Below are 17,818 nucleotides of genomic sequence, written 5' to 3'. Positions count from 1 at the left end.
TGCCAAAAATTAAAAAAATTGATGTCGGCTGATCGCTTGGCTTAATATTATTTAGTGAATCCTGGGTTCAGCCCTTCCGACAATAATTTTGAACTATTGTCAACAATTATGTATGTAAAATTAATTATATATGTTGTTGCCGTATTATTGTACAGGGAATGGATTTAAAAGCTGATCTCATTTGCGCAACAACCACAAATCATATGGTGGAATCCGACATCTTGTCATCAAGCTGATTTGCTGAAACGGCATTGTTCTCAGGACAACTTAGGAAAATTGTGCGCGTGTGTGTGTACGTGTGTAAGCAATATGAGAGATAAAGAAACACAAAGAGAACGTGAAAAAATGCGGTCTGTTAACAGCTGAGTACAATTTTTTCTGGCGAAGTGCCCTATCTGTCAACGAGTTTTTGTTGTGTTTTGGCAGTATTTATTTTTAAATCCCAAATAAATTCGATTTCATGGCTAAATAATCGATAAAAGTACCAAAATATGCAACTGTTTTCAAGATTTGTGTATGGAGGTGTGTTATATGTTTTTAGATTTAGTTAAATCCAGATTATAAAACTTTTAATGTAAAATACGTTTAAATTGGTCTCTAAATCCGGATTTATGGTGTTTTCAAGATTTAAGTGCTAAATTCAGTGTTTTTTTTACAGGTTTTACTATACAAAAATAAATCCCATTTTTGTAGGGTTTATTTTTAAATCCCAAATAAAACCGATTTCGTGGCTGAATAATCGATAAAAGTACCAAAATATGCAACTGTTTTCAAGAATTGTGAATGGTTGTGTGCGATACGCACATTCATGTATACGCATGAAAGCTTGTGTATGTCACTTAAATTCCCAAAAACCCAGTGTAAACGGACAGGATTTGTTTTTGGTTTTAGTTAAATACAAATCAGAAAAATTTCAATGTAAACGTGATATAAGAAATCTATAGTCTTTGCACAAAATATACAAGCCTGCTTTGAAATCGATTTCATAATCGATAATTCGATTATAAAATCAATTTGAGAAGTCAAATAATCGTTCAGTCGATAATCGACATAAGATCCCTATTTTTTTCTTCTGGCAGCGTAAAAAAGAACAAAACGGGGCAAAGATTTTATTTTATTCAAGTTTAGTTAAATTCCTCATTTGCCAATCAATATGGAATGTGTAAATGAACCAGAAGAAGGGGAAATTATTGATGACTATGAGCTTATTTCCTCCGATGAGGAGGCTGGCATGAGGCAACGTATAAGAGAGCTCGAGGAAAAAAATGCTGAGATTGAATGTATAAGCCTGATATCTCGAAGTTATGGTAATGTATTCAAATCTTGTAAAGCAAAATATTACCTAATGAAGTATTCTAGATAAGTTATATACAATCATTGGTTAATGTCGGCAATCAATGATAATAATTTTAACCTTCCCCCACCTTACTTCCTATGCGTTCACTCCAACAGATATTGATCGGGCAGCCCGCATTCCCACAGACGTCTCTTCCATATCTTCGACAGAATTTAAGACACCCAGAAAACATAGACGCCATAATAGAAACAAAGAACATAAAAAGAAATCCTGCCACCACCATCATAATCATCGACATGAGAAAAAGATAACGCGCAACCGTAAAACGCGATGCAAACGAAGAGAAAAGCAAAAACATGATAAATATGCCTACAAAGAATTTGGAGACAAATTGGCCTTGGAATCCCCGGATTCCTTGGATGAGTCCAGCTTATCTTCCTCTTCGCTGACGGACAATGAGTTGTCCACACGCTTTGCATATGCAAGTAATCTAAGGGGGGAGAATGGTTATCATCATCACCATAATTCTGATATGCGGGACACATTGCGTTTAGCTGTATCAAGGCATAGAAAAAATTCTGTTGGACAGCTAAATCCAAAGAACGGCTTGAAAGAGAAATTGTTTACAGGCAGTCGGTTTAGTGCACCAAATGCTGGTGAAAATATCATCAATGACGATGATGACATTAGATTTGTAGACATTGATGATGATGACGATGATGCTGTGGAGATTTGTGAGCCCGTGAATGACATACATATTGTACCTGATGAGTCTTCGGACTCTTTGGAGGAAAAAGAACTGCGCCTTATAGCCTTGAAGTCGGCTATGTTAAAAAAACATATGGAACGTAAGAGGCGTAATGCCGAAGCTGCTTATTCGCCCACAGATTTTGATGAAATGTTGCCACACGATGATAAATTGGCCGACATTGATGTTATTGACTTGGAGGAGGACGATTCTCAAATTGCTTGCGGAACAGCAAGCCCCATAGCTTCACCTCAACTAATGCTATTGGAGGGCCAAGATGATAGTACTCAAATGGTCGACTGTAAGCCCATAGATATGGACATAGCTAACAGTGATAGTGAGGGTGCTTCTGGAAATCTATGGAGTACCATGGATATTCCTCCCCACACAATACCTTTTCCTGCCTATCCCCCCAAAGATATGAGTAATACCTATTCGTATGGCCCTGTGGGTGATCTGTATATAAATGAGTTTCCCATGAATGCCATAAATCCACCACCACCGGGTGTAGATGATTATGAGGAGCTTAAGAAGCCCACGGTTGATTATCAAAAGTTTCCGGAAACGGAAATGCAAGATATGGAGGTGGAAAGTGAATTTGAACCAATTGTATCATACCCTTGCAGCGGCTCTGAGAGAGCAGTGTCTGGTACATTGCAAGAATTAAATGTAAATTCCAATGGTGCATCATTACATTCCAATCCTGCTAATGAAGACGACTTGCAGGAGGAGGAGGAAGAGCTTGCTCTGAGAGCATTATTATTAGCCAAATTTCAATCACCCAAAAATCAAAAGAAATTCTCAGTGGCCGAAACAAAAGAGAATACCTCAAAAACTTTAAAGCCGAATGGCATGGAAAAGAATTCGAAAATTATCAAACCCACGGAAGCCATTCTAAAAGAGGCTGTAAAACGTCTGCAAATACATTCACAACAAGAAAGCCAACAAGAAGCATTTAACAGTACTAACTTTACAACCACAACAACACGAGAGCATGAGGCCAAAAATAACAACGTCAAGAAAGAAGTTGATTTTATCGCCGATATACCTTTACCTTGGAATCAGCCCTTCTATGCCGTTAAAGAGGAAAAAGATTTTCAAAATATTCCATTACCTTGGGGGGACCAAAAGAGCCAGGAAATTAAAGCACCCAATGAAGCTGCCAAAGAGTTTTCCTCTGTAGCCTTGGCAAGCTTACAAAGAAAGGCACAACAGCTTAAGTGTCACAATGAAATGGGGGAAGTGAAACCAGCTCCTCAAACTATTGACAACACCAGCCTTCATTGCCATGCGACATGTAATAGCAATCAGTTGCAAAATTTGGACGAAGATAGTAGGAGACGACTGCAAAAACTCAAAGAAGAAATATTATCAGCTACAAGAATGAACGACTTCAAGCCTGAAGATCATGATATTAGTCAGCAAATGAAGCATGAACATTCCAATTCTGTGAGTCGTACAAATACCCCTGTAAATGAGGTGGAGGATACAAACTGTAGCACTCAGGTTCCGGATCAAATACCAGAGAAATGTGTGAATGATTTGGAAAATCATTCTTCTACCAATGTGAAAGCAAAGGATTATGATCAGCCTTTCTCAGAAACGTCTAATTCGTTGCTGGTTCAGGCTGACAATAGTTTGAACACTTTAAAGACAAAAACACACAGTTCAGTCTCCAACAACGTAGAACAAGTGGAAGTAGCCAAACCAGACAAAACAGCTCTTAAGGAGAATAATGTCAACAGCGGAAACAAAAAGACTCAAAAGGCCACTGCAGAGATATCAGCCAATAACAATAAAACCTCTCAAGCTGCTAACAAAAAGATTACAAAGGTCCAACCTACAAAAACAGCTACTGTGATGAAAATTAAAGAAACCAAAACAACCCAAAATCAGAAAACCCATGCAACTGCTAGCATTTCTTTGCCTCTTATAACAGTTACAACTTCTAATGGTAGTAGCCTAACAAAAACCGCGACATTGCCCACGTATTCCGTCATGAGAACAACAAAAATTGTAAAGCCCAATAAAGTTATAAATCGCAATATTGAAAAGAGGAAGGTGGTGTTGGTTAAGTCAGACCCTAATCAAACTTCACTGACCCCACCAACAAAGATACAAAAACTGGATACTCCAATCAGCAATGCTATAGCACAAAATAACAAATCCATAGACACTTCGCGTCTGATTACTTCCATGGATCAGGTGAAGCATATGTGCAACGTTGCTCAACTGGTGATTAGTGTACAAAATTCGTCCAATGAATCTAGCGATGAGGAGTGGCTCAACTGTGATGCTATGTATAGGCCTTTATCCGAGTACAATGACATTGCAAGTCCTTTAAGTTTGAATATGGAGGAAAGTCCTTGTCTTACACCCAGATCAAAGTCGCCAATTAATATTGCTGCGGCTACAAATAAGGAAATGGATGAGAGTATGAGGAAAAAGCATTCACCGGTGATGGCCCCGGAGAAAATTATGACACCCGCAACACCAGTTACTGTTCAAATGGAAAAGACTGCTCAAATTAGCACTCTTAATACACCAGTTGTAAGTTTTTGAAGATATGACTCTAGAAATTGATTGAAATTCTAAGTTACGGTTTTTTTTAATTTATTTCGTTTTTCTAGGCTGTGCGTCATTTGCCAGCCTCGGTCCAGGATGAATATCGAAAGTTGGTTCATCGTATGAAAATGCTAGAAAATCAAAGACACAAAAAAGAATCATTAGTTTCGGAGGAATCTAAGTCGCAGGCAGCAACATCAGCTCAGTTGGATTCGAAAACAGAAAGTGAAGCTCCTTCGACAGCTAGCAACAGATCTAGTCTGGTAAAGAAAGTGCTTTTACGCAATACCAATAAGCCTAGCAGTAGTAGTAACACGCCCGAAGAAATGGATAAAAGTTCCAATGAAGCCCCTGTTCCAACTAGAGCTCACAAAGCGAATGTACTACGCAACTATGAGAGTTTATATGCTAAAATCGGGTAAGAATTTAAAAAAAAAATGAAATTAAATGTAGATTAAGCAATAGGAGTCATAAAAGACTTGCCCATCTGAAGCAAACTGATTTCCCATCAGTAAATTGTGAGCAAGGGGTAAAGAGGGATGAGCACATAGCTGTCTTTTTAATCAGTTTTATTTTACAACCAGACCTGCTTCCTAGCTGTAGAGTTTCTACATAAGAGTAACTTAGCTAACTATGATTGGTTGAAGACACATGCTGGCGACGAAGAGTTGCCCGAGTTTTATTGAACCGAAAGCATAATGGTTTGTTATCCTTCGTGCTCATGTACTTCGAGTCAACGAGTTTTGGGTGGGCGAGATAGCAACGCTTAACATCATCATAGCAGCACCCTAATCTAGGTTATCTTAGCAAATTTACGCCTTTCAGTTCTTCTAATGCTCGAATGAAAAAAGAACGCAACACCTTGTTTCTATTTGAACATAAAGCAGCGTATTGACAAAGAAAGTGAAAGATGTCTTCCAAGGAGACGCTTTAATGACATCGTACCCTACGCCAATACGAGTTTTTAGTTATTTATCTTTATTTCATATATTTATTAATCAACCAATGCCCTACAGTAACAAAATTCTACAATACTTGAATTTTTAGAAAATTTCCTATAACAAAGGCTTTTTTTTGGAAATTTCATAAAAAAAGACATTTTCAGAAAATATCCTACAAAAATGAAATTTTAAAAAATTATCCTATAAAAATGAAATTTTCAGAAATATTTCTTATAAAAATTAAACTTTCAAAAAATTTCCTAAGAAAATAAATTTTCAGAAAAATTGTTAAAAAAAATTCGAAAAATTACCTATAAAAATGAAGTTTTCAAAAAATTTCCCTAAAAATCTGATATATAGAAAATTTTCTTTAGAAAATTACATTTTTCAAAAATTCCTATAAAATGATATTTTGAGAAAATTTGAACAAAAAAAGTTTTTAATGTTCAGAAAATTTCCAAAAAATTAAGTTTTCAGAAAAATTCTATAAAAATTAAATGTTCAGTAAAAAAAATGAAAATTTCCTATAAATAAAATTTTCAGAAAATTCCTATAAAAATTTAATTTTTAGAAAATTCCTATAAAAATTAAATTTTCAGAAAATTTCCTATAAATATCAAATATTTCAAAAATTTCCTATAAAAATTAAATTTTCAGAAAATTTCCTATAAAAATTAAATTTTTAGAAAATTTTCTATAATAATGAAATTTTCAGAAAAGTTCCTATAAAAATGAGATTTTCAGAAAATTTCCCATAAAAATTAAATTTTCAGAAAATTTCCAATAAAAATTAAATTTTTAGAAAATTTTCTATAAAAATGAAATTTTCAGAAAATTTCCTATAGAAATGAAATTTTCAGAAAATTTCCTATAGAAATGAAATTTTCAGAAAATTTCCTATAGAAATGAAATTTTCAGAAAATTTCCTATAGAAATGAAATTTTCAGAAAATTTCCTATAGAAATGAAATTTTCAGAAAATTTCCTATAGAAATGAAATTTTCAGAAAATTTCCTATAGAAATGAAATTTTCAGAAAATTTCCTATAGAAATGAAATTTTCAGAAAATTTCCTATAGAAATGAAATTTTCAGAAAATTTCCTATAGAAATGAAATTTTCAGAAAATTTCCTATAGAAATGAAATTTTCAGAAAATTTCCTATAGAAATGAAATTTTCAGAAAATTTCCTATAGAAATGAAATTTTCAGAAAATTTCCTATAGAAATGAAATTTTCAGAAAATTTCCTATAGAAATGAAATTTTCAAAAAATTTCCTATAGAAATGAAATTTTCAGAAAATTTCCTATAGAAATGAAATTTTCAGAAAATTTCCTATAGAAATGAAATTTTCAGAAAATTTCCTATAGAAATGAAATTTTCAGAAAATTTCCTATAGAAATGAAATTTTCAGAAAATTTCCTATAGAAATGAAATTTTCAGAAAATTTCCTATAGAAATGAAATTTTCAGAAAATTTCCTATAGAAATGAAATTTTCAGAAAATTTCCTATAGAAATGAAATTTTCGGAAAATTTCCTATAGAAATGAAATTTTCGGAAAATTTCCTATAGAAATGAAATTTTCAGAAAATTTCCTATAAAATTTAAATTTTCAGAAAATTTCCTATAAAATTTAAATTTTCAGAAAATTTTCTTTAAAATTTAAATTTTCAGAAAATTTCCTTAGAAATGAAATTTTAAGAAAATTTCTTATAGAAATGAAATTTTCAGAAAAGTTCCTATAAAAATGAGATTTTCAGAAAAGTTCCTATAAAAAGGAGATTTTCAGAAAAGTTCCTATAAAAAGGAAATTTTCAGAAAATTTCCTATAAAATTTAAATTTTCAGAAAATTTCCTATAAAAATTAAATTTCCAGCAAATTTCCTAGAAAAACTAAATTTTCAGAAAATTTCCTATAAAAATGAAATTTTCAGAAAATTTCCTATAGAAATTAAATTTTCAGAAAATTTCCTATAAAAATTTAATTTTCAGAAAATTTCCTATAAAAACTAAATTTTCTGAAAATTTTCTATAAAAATTAAATTTTCCGAAAATTTACTCTAAAAATTTAATTTTCAGAAAATTTCCAATAAAAATGTAATTTCTATAAAAATTAAATTTTCAGAAAATTTCCTTAAAGTGAAATTTTTAGAAAATGTACCATTAAATTTTCTATAAAAATTATGGTTCTAGAAAGATTCTTATAAAAATTAAATTTTCTGGCAGGGGCCTGAAATGTCTGCCCGGAAGAACTCTCCGTTCCACCTGGTCCCCATCATTTCAACCTCTTCATTCCCTTCCCTTATCTTTACGTTCTGCAGCTTTGGATTATACTGTGCTGCAATTCTGCTTGTATTTCTCTATTTTCATGACAAACTCATTCGTTTTTAGGTCTCTGAGTGATGACCAAGAAGGTAGATGGTAATGCCTACATGGGCTTGGAAATATCTATTTTAGAAAAAATCTTTGGAGATTCTTTTAAATCTAATTTCGCATATATTTGCAGATCGGGTATTGTTAATCATCTGGATAAATCGTTACATTTGGTTGAGGAGGCCAAAAAAGCCAAAGTGAAAAAGCTCAAACTAGAAGAACGACTGAAAGAACTCAAGGCTGAAATGGATTTATTACAAACACAACATAAAGAAGAAGAGAAGAAGATGTCGCACATTTATCCCAGTATATGTAGCACAAATGAAGTCATAACATCACTAAAACAAAAACGTTCCAAAATCTTGAAAGCGGCCATAGGATTGGGAAAATCTCTCAAGGGCGATGACTATAGGTAGGCAAGATTGAAACGTAAAGAAAAGCAAAGTTTTTCAAAATATTGTGTGTATTGTGCCTTTAGTAGCCGGCGTGCAATCCAATGGAACAAAAGCCGGTCTCAAATTGAGCATAGTGTTAGACATCTCTATGTCCTCTAACCCCTTCTTTTTTTTTGGTTATAACGGTTATTTCTTCTTTATTAATCTCTTTATTTTGTAGATTAAATAATGATCTAAAACAGAATATAATGAGCAAAACCAAACTGTTAGCAGCTAAAATTAAATTGGTAAACTCGCTAAAGGCTGCCAACATTAGTAAACTAGTGGAAGATGATGATCATGGTGACAATGATGCAAATGTACCCAGTAAAAAAGTGGAAGTGCATATAAATACTGAGGCAAATAGTTTGAAAGGTGTTGAGGAAGAGCTAAAGGTTAAACAAGCCGTCGAAGAAAATCCACCTTTGCCGCAACCTGTGGACAGTGATAAAAGCAAACGGGAAGAGCCCAATTTGGAAGATATAAAAAAAGAAGGCGCTAACACAGAAGTGCGTTCTCTCACAAAGACATCAACAACAGTAAATTGCATACATTTCTATATAAATATTTGATACAAAACTAGCTAAGGCTCTTAAGTGTATTCAAACTAAATAACTGAATATTTTTTTTCCTTAATTCTTGCCATATTAACATCCATTGTCGAGTTAGTTACAGGATGCGACGACTATTGCTCTAACGCCTGAGGCCCCATCTAATGAAAATGACATAGGAAGAGAGAGAGATGAGGATAAAACAGCAGTGCTAGAGATTGAAAATTCTAAAACTCTCAAAGAGCAAATTGAGGCCGAAGGGAATATGCAAGAAATGGCCAACGAGAAGGAAACTCTCAGCAAGCTGTTGCCTTCGTATATTTCGCCCTTGGAACACTTGCGTTGCAACAATGATGGGTAACAAACAACTGATAAGCGATTTATTTTCTGTTCATATTTTTTGCTTGATATTTTTCTCGTATTTGTAGTATCAAGGATCCCAATGGCGTTATTTGTCCCTATGATCTCATGGGTAATTGTGAAGATGTCAATTGTAAATATGTTCATATATCTCAGCAGGTGGAAAGTAATAAAATAAGTGAAGGTGAGCCATCCTGAAGGGATGAATGCTCTTTGGGTCTAACGCAAAAGGTGAACATTTGGGTAAGTTATAACTATAACCATGAACTTTACCTATAACCTGTAAGCATTTTTAAAGCAAATCCAAAAACTAAGGCTTTTTATTGCCACTCCCACAAAAAACACATATATCCTCTCAAGAACTGAACTGAATACAAAACAAATGCAAATATCATCGTTTTTTACAAAATCAGTGTCTTCTGTTAGTTCATGCTAGTTTTTAGTTACACTGTTTTCTTTTTTTTTATATTTTTGTATATTTATTGCAAATTGAAATTATTTTTCCTCCCCTTTTAATTATTGTTTGTTACACTTGTTGATCATACCTCTATTCCTCTGAATATCCCCTATATAAAAAAAAACAAAAAAAACCTAAGGTGCCATTTGAAAAAGAGAATTATTACATATATTGTGTTATTTTATCCTTCATCCTTGTTATGCATATTATTGCCATTGATCCTCCCCATCTACTATTCGCTCTCCCTGTTAACAGCAAGACACTTGATTTTCTCTATACAATATACAAACTAAAACTAAAGAAAGGAAAGAAAATGAGATATTTATATATATACAAAACAACAAAAAAAAAAAACGAAAGGTTTTACTATTTTGTAATGTTATGTTAAGAAAAAATATAAAAAAAATCCAAAAAAAAAAAACGTATAGTTGAGATTTTCCCCTGGTCCAAAACAGAATGAAATGAATAAAATAAAATTTATAAAAAATTATATAAACCTTGTTGTTTTATTGCATTCTTCTCCATTAGATTTTGTTGTAAATTTTCTATATTGTTTTCTTTTTCATTTTGTTTTTGTTTCGGTTTTGCTTCACTTCTTACATAACTAACTAGTAGCGCAAGGTCTAATACAAATTTCTTTTCTCATAAAATAAATAAAAAATATCAATTTCTTTCTATCACAGCCAATTCAAATAACTTAGAAAATAAATAAGTTTCCGTCAGCATCTATAAGTGGTCTTCCATTTTCTCTTAGGGTCTTCATTTACTAGTTGGTGCCTCGGTTGCGGTTCCACCACGCTCTTGTCTATAGTAGACATAGTTGTAGCAAAACTCTCTGACTTTGTCAAAATTACCACAACATTGGGGATAGACTGTGTTGTGTTTGGTGAGTTTTGCACAGCGCATACACATTTCCATTAGTTCCACATTAGCCTCACACACTTGCAGTTGCGCTATGGTTGTTGCATTTAAACGGCCGTGATATTCTCCACTGTGTTCCTCCTCCTCTTCGTCAGCCATGATATCCTCTGTATCGTCTGCAGGTCTAGCAGTTACCAACATTGGTGTTAATATTGTCAGGGCTGTGAGAACAGCCAAAACAACCGTAATGGTCTGTAATGAAATTGATGTCATTAAAAAAAATTAGAAACGAAATCCACTCAAAATGGATTTTTATAGAAAATTTCTGAAAATGAGATTTTTTATAAAAAAAATTTATTTTGAAAAAAATCAAAAACCGATTTTCCCAAAATTTCCAAAAATTGTGTTGTAAAAATAATAATTTTCATTTTCAAAATCCCCCGGAAGGACATTAGATAGGATTCTCAAACTTAAGTTCTTATAAAGAACGCAGCCTCCAAATTTCCCCTAGCGAACAATAAGCTGTTACAAGACAATATGTAGATAAAATGGAATGGTTAAGAACTGTGGATCCCAGCAAGATAACCACAACTGACTAATAAATTTCCCACACGGGATAACTCTGAGCACTACACAGGCTGAAACATTGAGGTCCGATCTGTGTGGTATTCATTGCTGTCACGAGAAGCTTAGCTGCGAGCTACCGAACGCGACCACAGGTTGCGGATAGTGGAATGCTCTCCAGCTGTAACGGCAGTCTCAGTGAGAGGTCGGACGGCGCCGACTCTTGCACAAATGCTAAGTGCTTATGATGGTCGATGTGTAGAGATGGGTTTCTACCGGGTGAATACGCTTGGTTATTTATCGGGTAAATACCCAATAAATACCTTTTAATACCCACCACCGAAGGATGGGGGTTATTCATTTTGTCATTCAGTTTGCAACACTCAAAATATTCATTTCGGATCCTATAAAGTATTGGGTTGCCCAAAAAGTAATTGCGGATTTTTTAAAAGAAAGTAAATGCATTTTTTATAAAACTTAGAATGAACTTTAATCAAATATACTTTTTTTACAGTTTTTTTCTAAAGCAAGCTAAAAGTAACAGCTGATAACTGACAGAAGAAAGAATGCAATTACAGAGTTACAAGCTGTGAAAAAATTTGTCAACGCCGACTATATGAAAAATCCGCAATTACTTTTTGGGCAACCCAATATATATATTCTTGATCAGCGTAAAAACCTAAGACGATCTAGCCATGTCCGTCCGTCTGTCTGTTGAAATTACGCTACAGTCTTTAAAAATAGAGATATTGAGCTGAAACTTTGCACAGATTCTTTTTTTGTCCATAAGCAGGTTAAGTTCGAAGATAGGCTATAGCGGACTTTTTCTTTATATAGCCTTCATATAGACCGATCCGCCGATTTAGGGTCTTAGGCCTATAAAAGCCACATTTATTATCCCATGTTGCTGAAATTTGAGACAGTGGGTTGTGTTAGGCCCTTCGATTTGGCCCAGATCGGTCCAGATTTGGATATAGCTGAACGCCTGGGTTCGAATCCTGGCGAGACCATCAGAAAAAATTTTCTGCGGTGGTTTTCCCCTCCTAATGCTGGCAACATTTGTGAGGTACTATGCCATGTAAAAACTTCTCTCCAAAGAGCTGTCGCACTGCGGCACGCCGTTCGGACTCGGCCATTAAAAGGAGGTCCCTTATCATTGAGCTTAAAAACTTGAATCGGACTGCACTCATTGATATGTGAGAAGTTTGCCCCTGTTCCTTAGTGGAATTTTCATGGGCAAAATTTGCATTTACCCGGGTATTTACCCAATGTACCGGGTAAATAACTATTGGGTATTTACCCATCGCCCAATAGCCACCCTGTTCCCGCGGCGATGGGTCCTTTGGACCGGAACGATCTTGCTCACCTACAGGAGCTTGACGAGGATCGCCACCTCCACATCAAAATGTGGCTACAACAATAGCAGCAATAAATTTTCCATGAACATTTCATTAAGGAACAAGGAATACTTATGCTCAATGATGAGGGGCCTCCTTATTATGCCGAGTCCGAACGGCGTGTTGCATAGCGATACCACTTGGTAGAGAAGTTTTAACATGGCAGGATACCTTACAAATGTGACAGCATTAGTAAGGGGATAACTACCGTTGACATTTTTTCTGATGTTCACGCTGGGATTTGAACCCAGGGGTTCGGCGTCATAGGCGGACATCCTAACCTCTGCGCCATGGTGGCCTGCAGCAAAACAACTGGTTCCGTATTGGATCTTCAAATTTCTGTATGTTAACCCCTTAAAGGATCCTTGCCTATTTAGTAGGGCCGTAAGCTTGAAACGGGGCTTGTTTCCGAAAATGTTTCATTGGCTTTACACACCGTTTTGACAGTATTTTTATGTCCCTTGTCAACTAGTTTCGAATCCTATGTCCCCCAAACCCAAAATAACAATTGAATTTCCTTAAAACTCCACAAGAAATTGTCTAGAAATTGTCACGAGAAGGCACCGATCAGAGAACGAAATGAAATCATTCGCTTTTATGACGTGGTTATATTTTTGTTGCCTTAAAAGTTTATTTTATGCCGCGGTTTGCTGCTCTTCTCAATGGTTTTCTTTTGCTGCTCCAAACCCTATATTTTGTCAACAATTAAGATCTCGCTCACTGGATTTATATCCTTGTTAATTTGCAATAAATCTGCTGCCGTCCGTATAATGAAAACACGTTGACACTCCTGGCGGTGTCCTGTGTTCCCTTTTTTTCTTCTTTTATTATCCGCCAGTTGCATTTTTTCTTTGCTTTAAAATCTTGCACTCACAACCCGGTTTGCATTTGGGTTTACCTCCATTTTTTCTAAGATCAAGATTTATTGATTTCTGGGGCACGCCTTTCGGACTCGGCTATAAAAAAAAGGAAGCCCCTTTTCATTGAGCTTAAACTTGATCGGACAGGATTCATTATTCTGTAAGAAGTTTGCCTTGTTCCTTAATGAAATATGCATGAGCAAATTTGCATTTTGCTATGCGTTTTGCTGTTCAAACTCTGCTATATATAGGAGGTCCAGCTAATTTGGTCTCAACAAAAATCTTCCGGTAAACTAGACCATCAAACAAATTTCATCCAATGGCCGTTTAATAAAAAAAATCCAAAAAAATTGCGGTAAATAAGAAGAAAGATTCTTTAAAACAAACAAACAAACCTTGATTTTTATTAATGTTTATCAAACAAAAATCGTATGCAGCCATACCTATATCTCGAGGCGTTTAATAAATATATTTATTCAAATATTAAATATATTTTTTATTGGTAAATAATCAAGAAAGAAACACAAGAAAAACAAAATTTAAATCTGTGTCACCCCCTCACTAGACTGCTGGGCTAGACAAATCTTGAGTTGTTTTTTGATTAAAAAATGCTATTGTCATACAAACATTATCTCTAAAGTGTGGGTCATGGTATATATATTTCTTTCTAAATTCTTAATCTGCATAGCACCCAAAAAGTCTCGATAATCAGAAAACAAAATGGTTTTAGCTTATATGAGTAAGTCTCAAATTGGCGAGGGCTCAAAGTTTAATAAAGGTTCCGTGTTCTTTAACAAGACATGATGCAAAATTTGCCCACGTATATGTCATTAAGGAGTAGCAGAAAGATTTCTATCATATTAATGAGTGATGTCCGATTCATGTTTTAGCCCACAGATGTTTAATTGGCAGATGTGCCATGTGACTCTTTAAAAATGCGCTAGGTTCAAAGATTAGAAATAAACGAAGAAAATTAAGAGAAGAGAGACTTTTAAGAGTACTGCGAATGAATGATTTAGCAAGTTTTTAATCGATTGTGGACTTTTTTGTTAGCTTTGTTTTGTTAATTTATTTGAGGTTTTTAAAGTTTTTACTTTCTTTCGTGATTTCCAGCTCAAGATCATTCCAACTCAATGCTTTCTATTCAAAGAATAGCATAGCAAAAACTGTATAAAAGTTTTGCAAGAGTGTGATGTTGTTAAAAAACACTTCGACTGGCATGTTGCATCGCGATTTCTGATATGCCATGTATGTTAATCAATACCTTTGTCAAATTGATTAAGGTGCTCTACATACCCAACGAGTATTGAGTACAGTGTAGAGCACATCTCATTAAGTCCCTTAGTCCTCCCAAACGCAGTAAAAGAGGATAAAGACTTATTTTTCACTATTGCGACACAAACTAATCATCAATGCTTAGAACAACAAAACACATAAACATTGCCAAACTCTTTGTCCCTCATTTTCTTTTCCTTCTCACTTGAGGCGACTCTTACGAAAAAAAATAGAAAACGTCAGATTTCCAATCATTGCATTTAAAAGCCATATTTTTCGGAGAAAAAAAAGTTCATCTACTATAATTAAGAGTCTGTGGTTTTAGCTCAATGATAAAGGACTTCCTTTTTATATTCTAATCCGAACAGCGCGCCGTTTTGTTCGCAGGAGATTATTTGAAAAAGTCCATGAAATGATCCAAAATTTTTGACAAAATTGTCTATAGAAATAAAATTTTGACAAAATTGTCTTTGGAAACAAAATTTTGACAAATTTTTTGCATAAAAATAAAATTTTGACAAAATTGTCTTTAGAAAACTAATTTTGTCAAAATTTTTTGTAGAAATAAAATTTTGTCAAAATTTTCCATAGAAATAAAATTTTGATTTTTTTTTTAGAAATAAAATATTCGTCCTGCGCCACGCCGTTCGAACTCGGCTATACTAAGATAATTTGCATTTGCAGAATGGATTGCCCTGTTGATCTTTCCTGTCAGTTGGCACCAAAGAGCGACTTCAGACGCTTGGGACACGAGCAGATGTGTAGGGAGAGGAATATACCTCTGGTTCGCTGAGTTTAACCTATTAAGGCAGAGCGACGGCAGACGCTTGGGACATTAGCAGTTGTTTAGGGAGAGAATTATACCTCTGGTTCGCTGAGTTTAATCTAAACTCAGCTGTCTAGAAAAATTCTAGCTCGAATTAGGAAAGAGGTATCATTATAAAATTTGGATTGGCGTAAAGTTGACGAATTGGAATATTTAATAATTTTTTTCCCGTCATATGAAGTCATATTTTGGGGGAAAATTGACTTGCCGAAAATCAGCATTTTTTAAAGCTTAAAAAAATCAAAGAAAAAATTTTCTTAAATTCTAAGGAATGAGATTTCTGGAAACCTTTTTAGTGTGCAGTTGCACTTGCTGGTTTCTATATTAAAAAAAATTATTGCCAGCATTAGGAGGGGAAAACCACCGCTGAAAATTTTTTCTGATGGTCTCGCCAGGAATTCGAACTCAGGCTTTATGCGTTATAGGCGGACATTCTAACTTCTGCGCTACGGTGCCTCCTAATAAGTAATACAATATTAAGAAAATATTTTTTGTTGTCGTCAAGCTCCTGTAGGTGAGCAAGCTCGTTAGGGTCCAAAGGACCCATTACCGCGGGAACAGGGTGGCCATTGGCTATTTAAAGGCGCCTATATCTCGCCTTGTCATATCGAGCATCATAGGCACTCTGTATTTGTTCAAGAGCCGGTGCCATCCGACCTCTTACTGAGACTCTCCGCTCGATACCGCTGATTGTCCGCGACTGCCGTTGCAGCTATTCCGTATGGAGCATTCCACTATCCGCAACCTGTGGATGCGCCCGGTAGCTCGCAGTTAAGCTTCTCCTGACAGCAATGAACAACACACAGATCGGACCTCAATGTTTCAGTTTGTGTTGTGCTCACAACTATCCTGTGCCGGGATATAAAAACAGAGGCTTGGGAAAATATTTTTGAATTTTTTTTTTTTTTAAATTTAAAAAAAAAAAATATGAAATTTCATCAAAATCGGACAAGGGAATCGAGGATCAGGCGTTAATGGGTTAATTTTAAGCATGAGGACACCGCCAACACTAATTTGGACTAAGACCTATTTCGGTAATTTCTGTATGAAGGATGAGCTTCAAAGAAAAATTTATTTACCCAAAAAGATGCTCTCTACTAATCACCGCACAACTTAGGTGCCACACGAACTAAACGAGCGGTGATCTCTCCAAGTCTGTCTGGATATTGAGAAATTGATGGGCATAACAAAACATGAAATTTCATCAAAATCGGACAGGGGAATCGAGGGTCAGGTGATAATGGGTTAATTTTAAGCCTGAGGACACCGCCAGAACTAATTTGGACTAAGACCTTTTTCGGTAATTTCTGAATGAAGGATAAGCTTCACATAGAAAGGAATGTACCCAAAACGATGCACTATACTAATCACCTCACAACTTAGATGCCACACGAACTAAACGAATATGGAATAGTGGTGAGCTCTCCAAGTCTGCCTAGATATTGAGAAACTGATGAGACATGACCATAAGCAAAAATTCCTATACATAACTGTTACCTCATCGACCCATTTGCAAACGCGCAAAACCTCGAGGCAATGAACTGCTATCTTTTTTGCTTGTTGCCCAGCTGATGACGTAGGGTTCAACAACGGAAAAGTTAACTCAAAAATTCCTTAGAGTTCAGACCAGCCGATTTATGGCTTATTGCTTGCAATATCCATATATGGAGTTGAGGTACAGAAATCTTTATTTGGAAGTCTTACTAACGGATAGAATTATTTTAAATTAATAAAATTAATAACCTGCGGTGGTGTCATTGAAAGTCTTGTCTACCATTGTTTGGTTGGATATCTTTATGTTTATGGACTTGCCGGCGGTAATGACACAAAGAGTTATCCCTTTTAGAAAGTTTTGCATATGCCACTCCTGCGAAATCCAACAAGCATTAGCTAAAGGATAGGGCGCCCCCGTAGCTTAGTTGGGAGCGAGCTTGGATTACCAGTGCCGAAATCTGTCGATACGGTATCACAATGGACCTAAAATTGTCTAAGTGAGTCTGTAAAGGACTGCCACTCTTACCTAACCTAACCTAGCTAAAGGATAAGGTGAATCACCTCTTAATGTTGTTTTTTTTTTCTCCGCGTTTTAATGTTTTTCGTAAATAATATCCGTGGGATTAAATCGTTCCGTTCACTACAACATGCGTTCTAATGGGAGTTTTAAGTTTTTTTAAATTTCCAAAGTTAGCAGAGTTTTCAAACATAGAAGTAAAAGAAATTGAAAAAAATATATATCCTTGTCAGAGCATTGAATTTCTCATGATCTCCTAAAATAAGATCGATTTGCTCCCCCCCTCCATTTTACTGGCAA

The 17,818-nt window shown here is 34.9% G+C and overlaps 2 protein-coding genes across 4 annotated transcripts in view; one reads left to right on the top strand and one right to left on the bottom strand.

Annotated features, from left to right (window-relative positions):
• The first annotated feature begins 1,045 nt into the window (after positions 1–1,045).
• On the top strand, positions 1,046–10,178 carry LOC106082550 (uncharacterized). 2 transcript variants are annotated; one of them, XM_013245124.2, is made up of 7 exons: positions 1,046–1,307; positions 1,453–4,595; positions 4,676–5,028; positions 8,056–8,334; positions 8,538–8,865; positions 9,026–9,264; positions 9,336–10,178. In XM_013245124.2, the coding sequence occupies exons 1-7, from the start codon at positions 1,154–1,156 to the stop codon at positions 9,463–9,465; spliced, it is 4,626 nt and encodes a 1,541-aa protein (XP_013100578.2). In that variant the 5' UTR covers positions 1,046–1,153; the 3' UTR covers positions 9,466–10,178. The 2 variants fall into 2 exon arrangements, with proteins under 2 accessions (XP_013100578.2, XP_013100577.2); XM_013245123.2 differs by having other exon boundaries at positions 8,538–8,895.
• Positions 10,179–10,200: 22 nt separating this feature from the next.
• LOC106082552 (uncharacterized) overlaps positions 10,201–17,818 on the bottom strand; it is a 94,893-nt gene continuing 87,275 nt past the window's right edge. For both annotated transcript variants that reach the window (XM_013245127.2, XM_013245126.2), the window contains one exon: positions 10,201–10,837. In XM_013245127.2, coding sequence (XP_013100581.1) covers positions 10,484–10,786 — 303 coding nt within the window. In that variant the 5' untranslated portion in view covers positions 10,787–10,837 and the 3' untranslated portion in view covers positions 10,201–10,483. The remainder of the gene's footprint in view (positions 10,838–17,818) is intronic.

Source organism: Stomoxys calcitrans, chromosome 5 (genome assembly GCF_963082655.1).
Source record: "Stomoxys calcitrans chromosome 5, idStoCalc2.1, whole genome shotgun sequence".
NCBI lineage: Eukaryota > Metazoa > Arthropoda > Insecta > Diptera > Muscidae > Stomoxys > Stomoxys calcitrans.
Note: the sequence above shows the minus strand (reverse complement) of the source record. Positions and strands in the feature narration are given on the sequence as shown.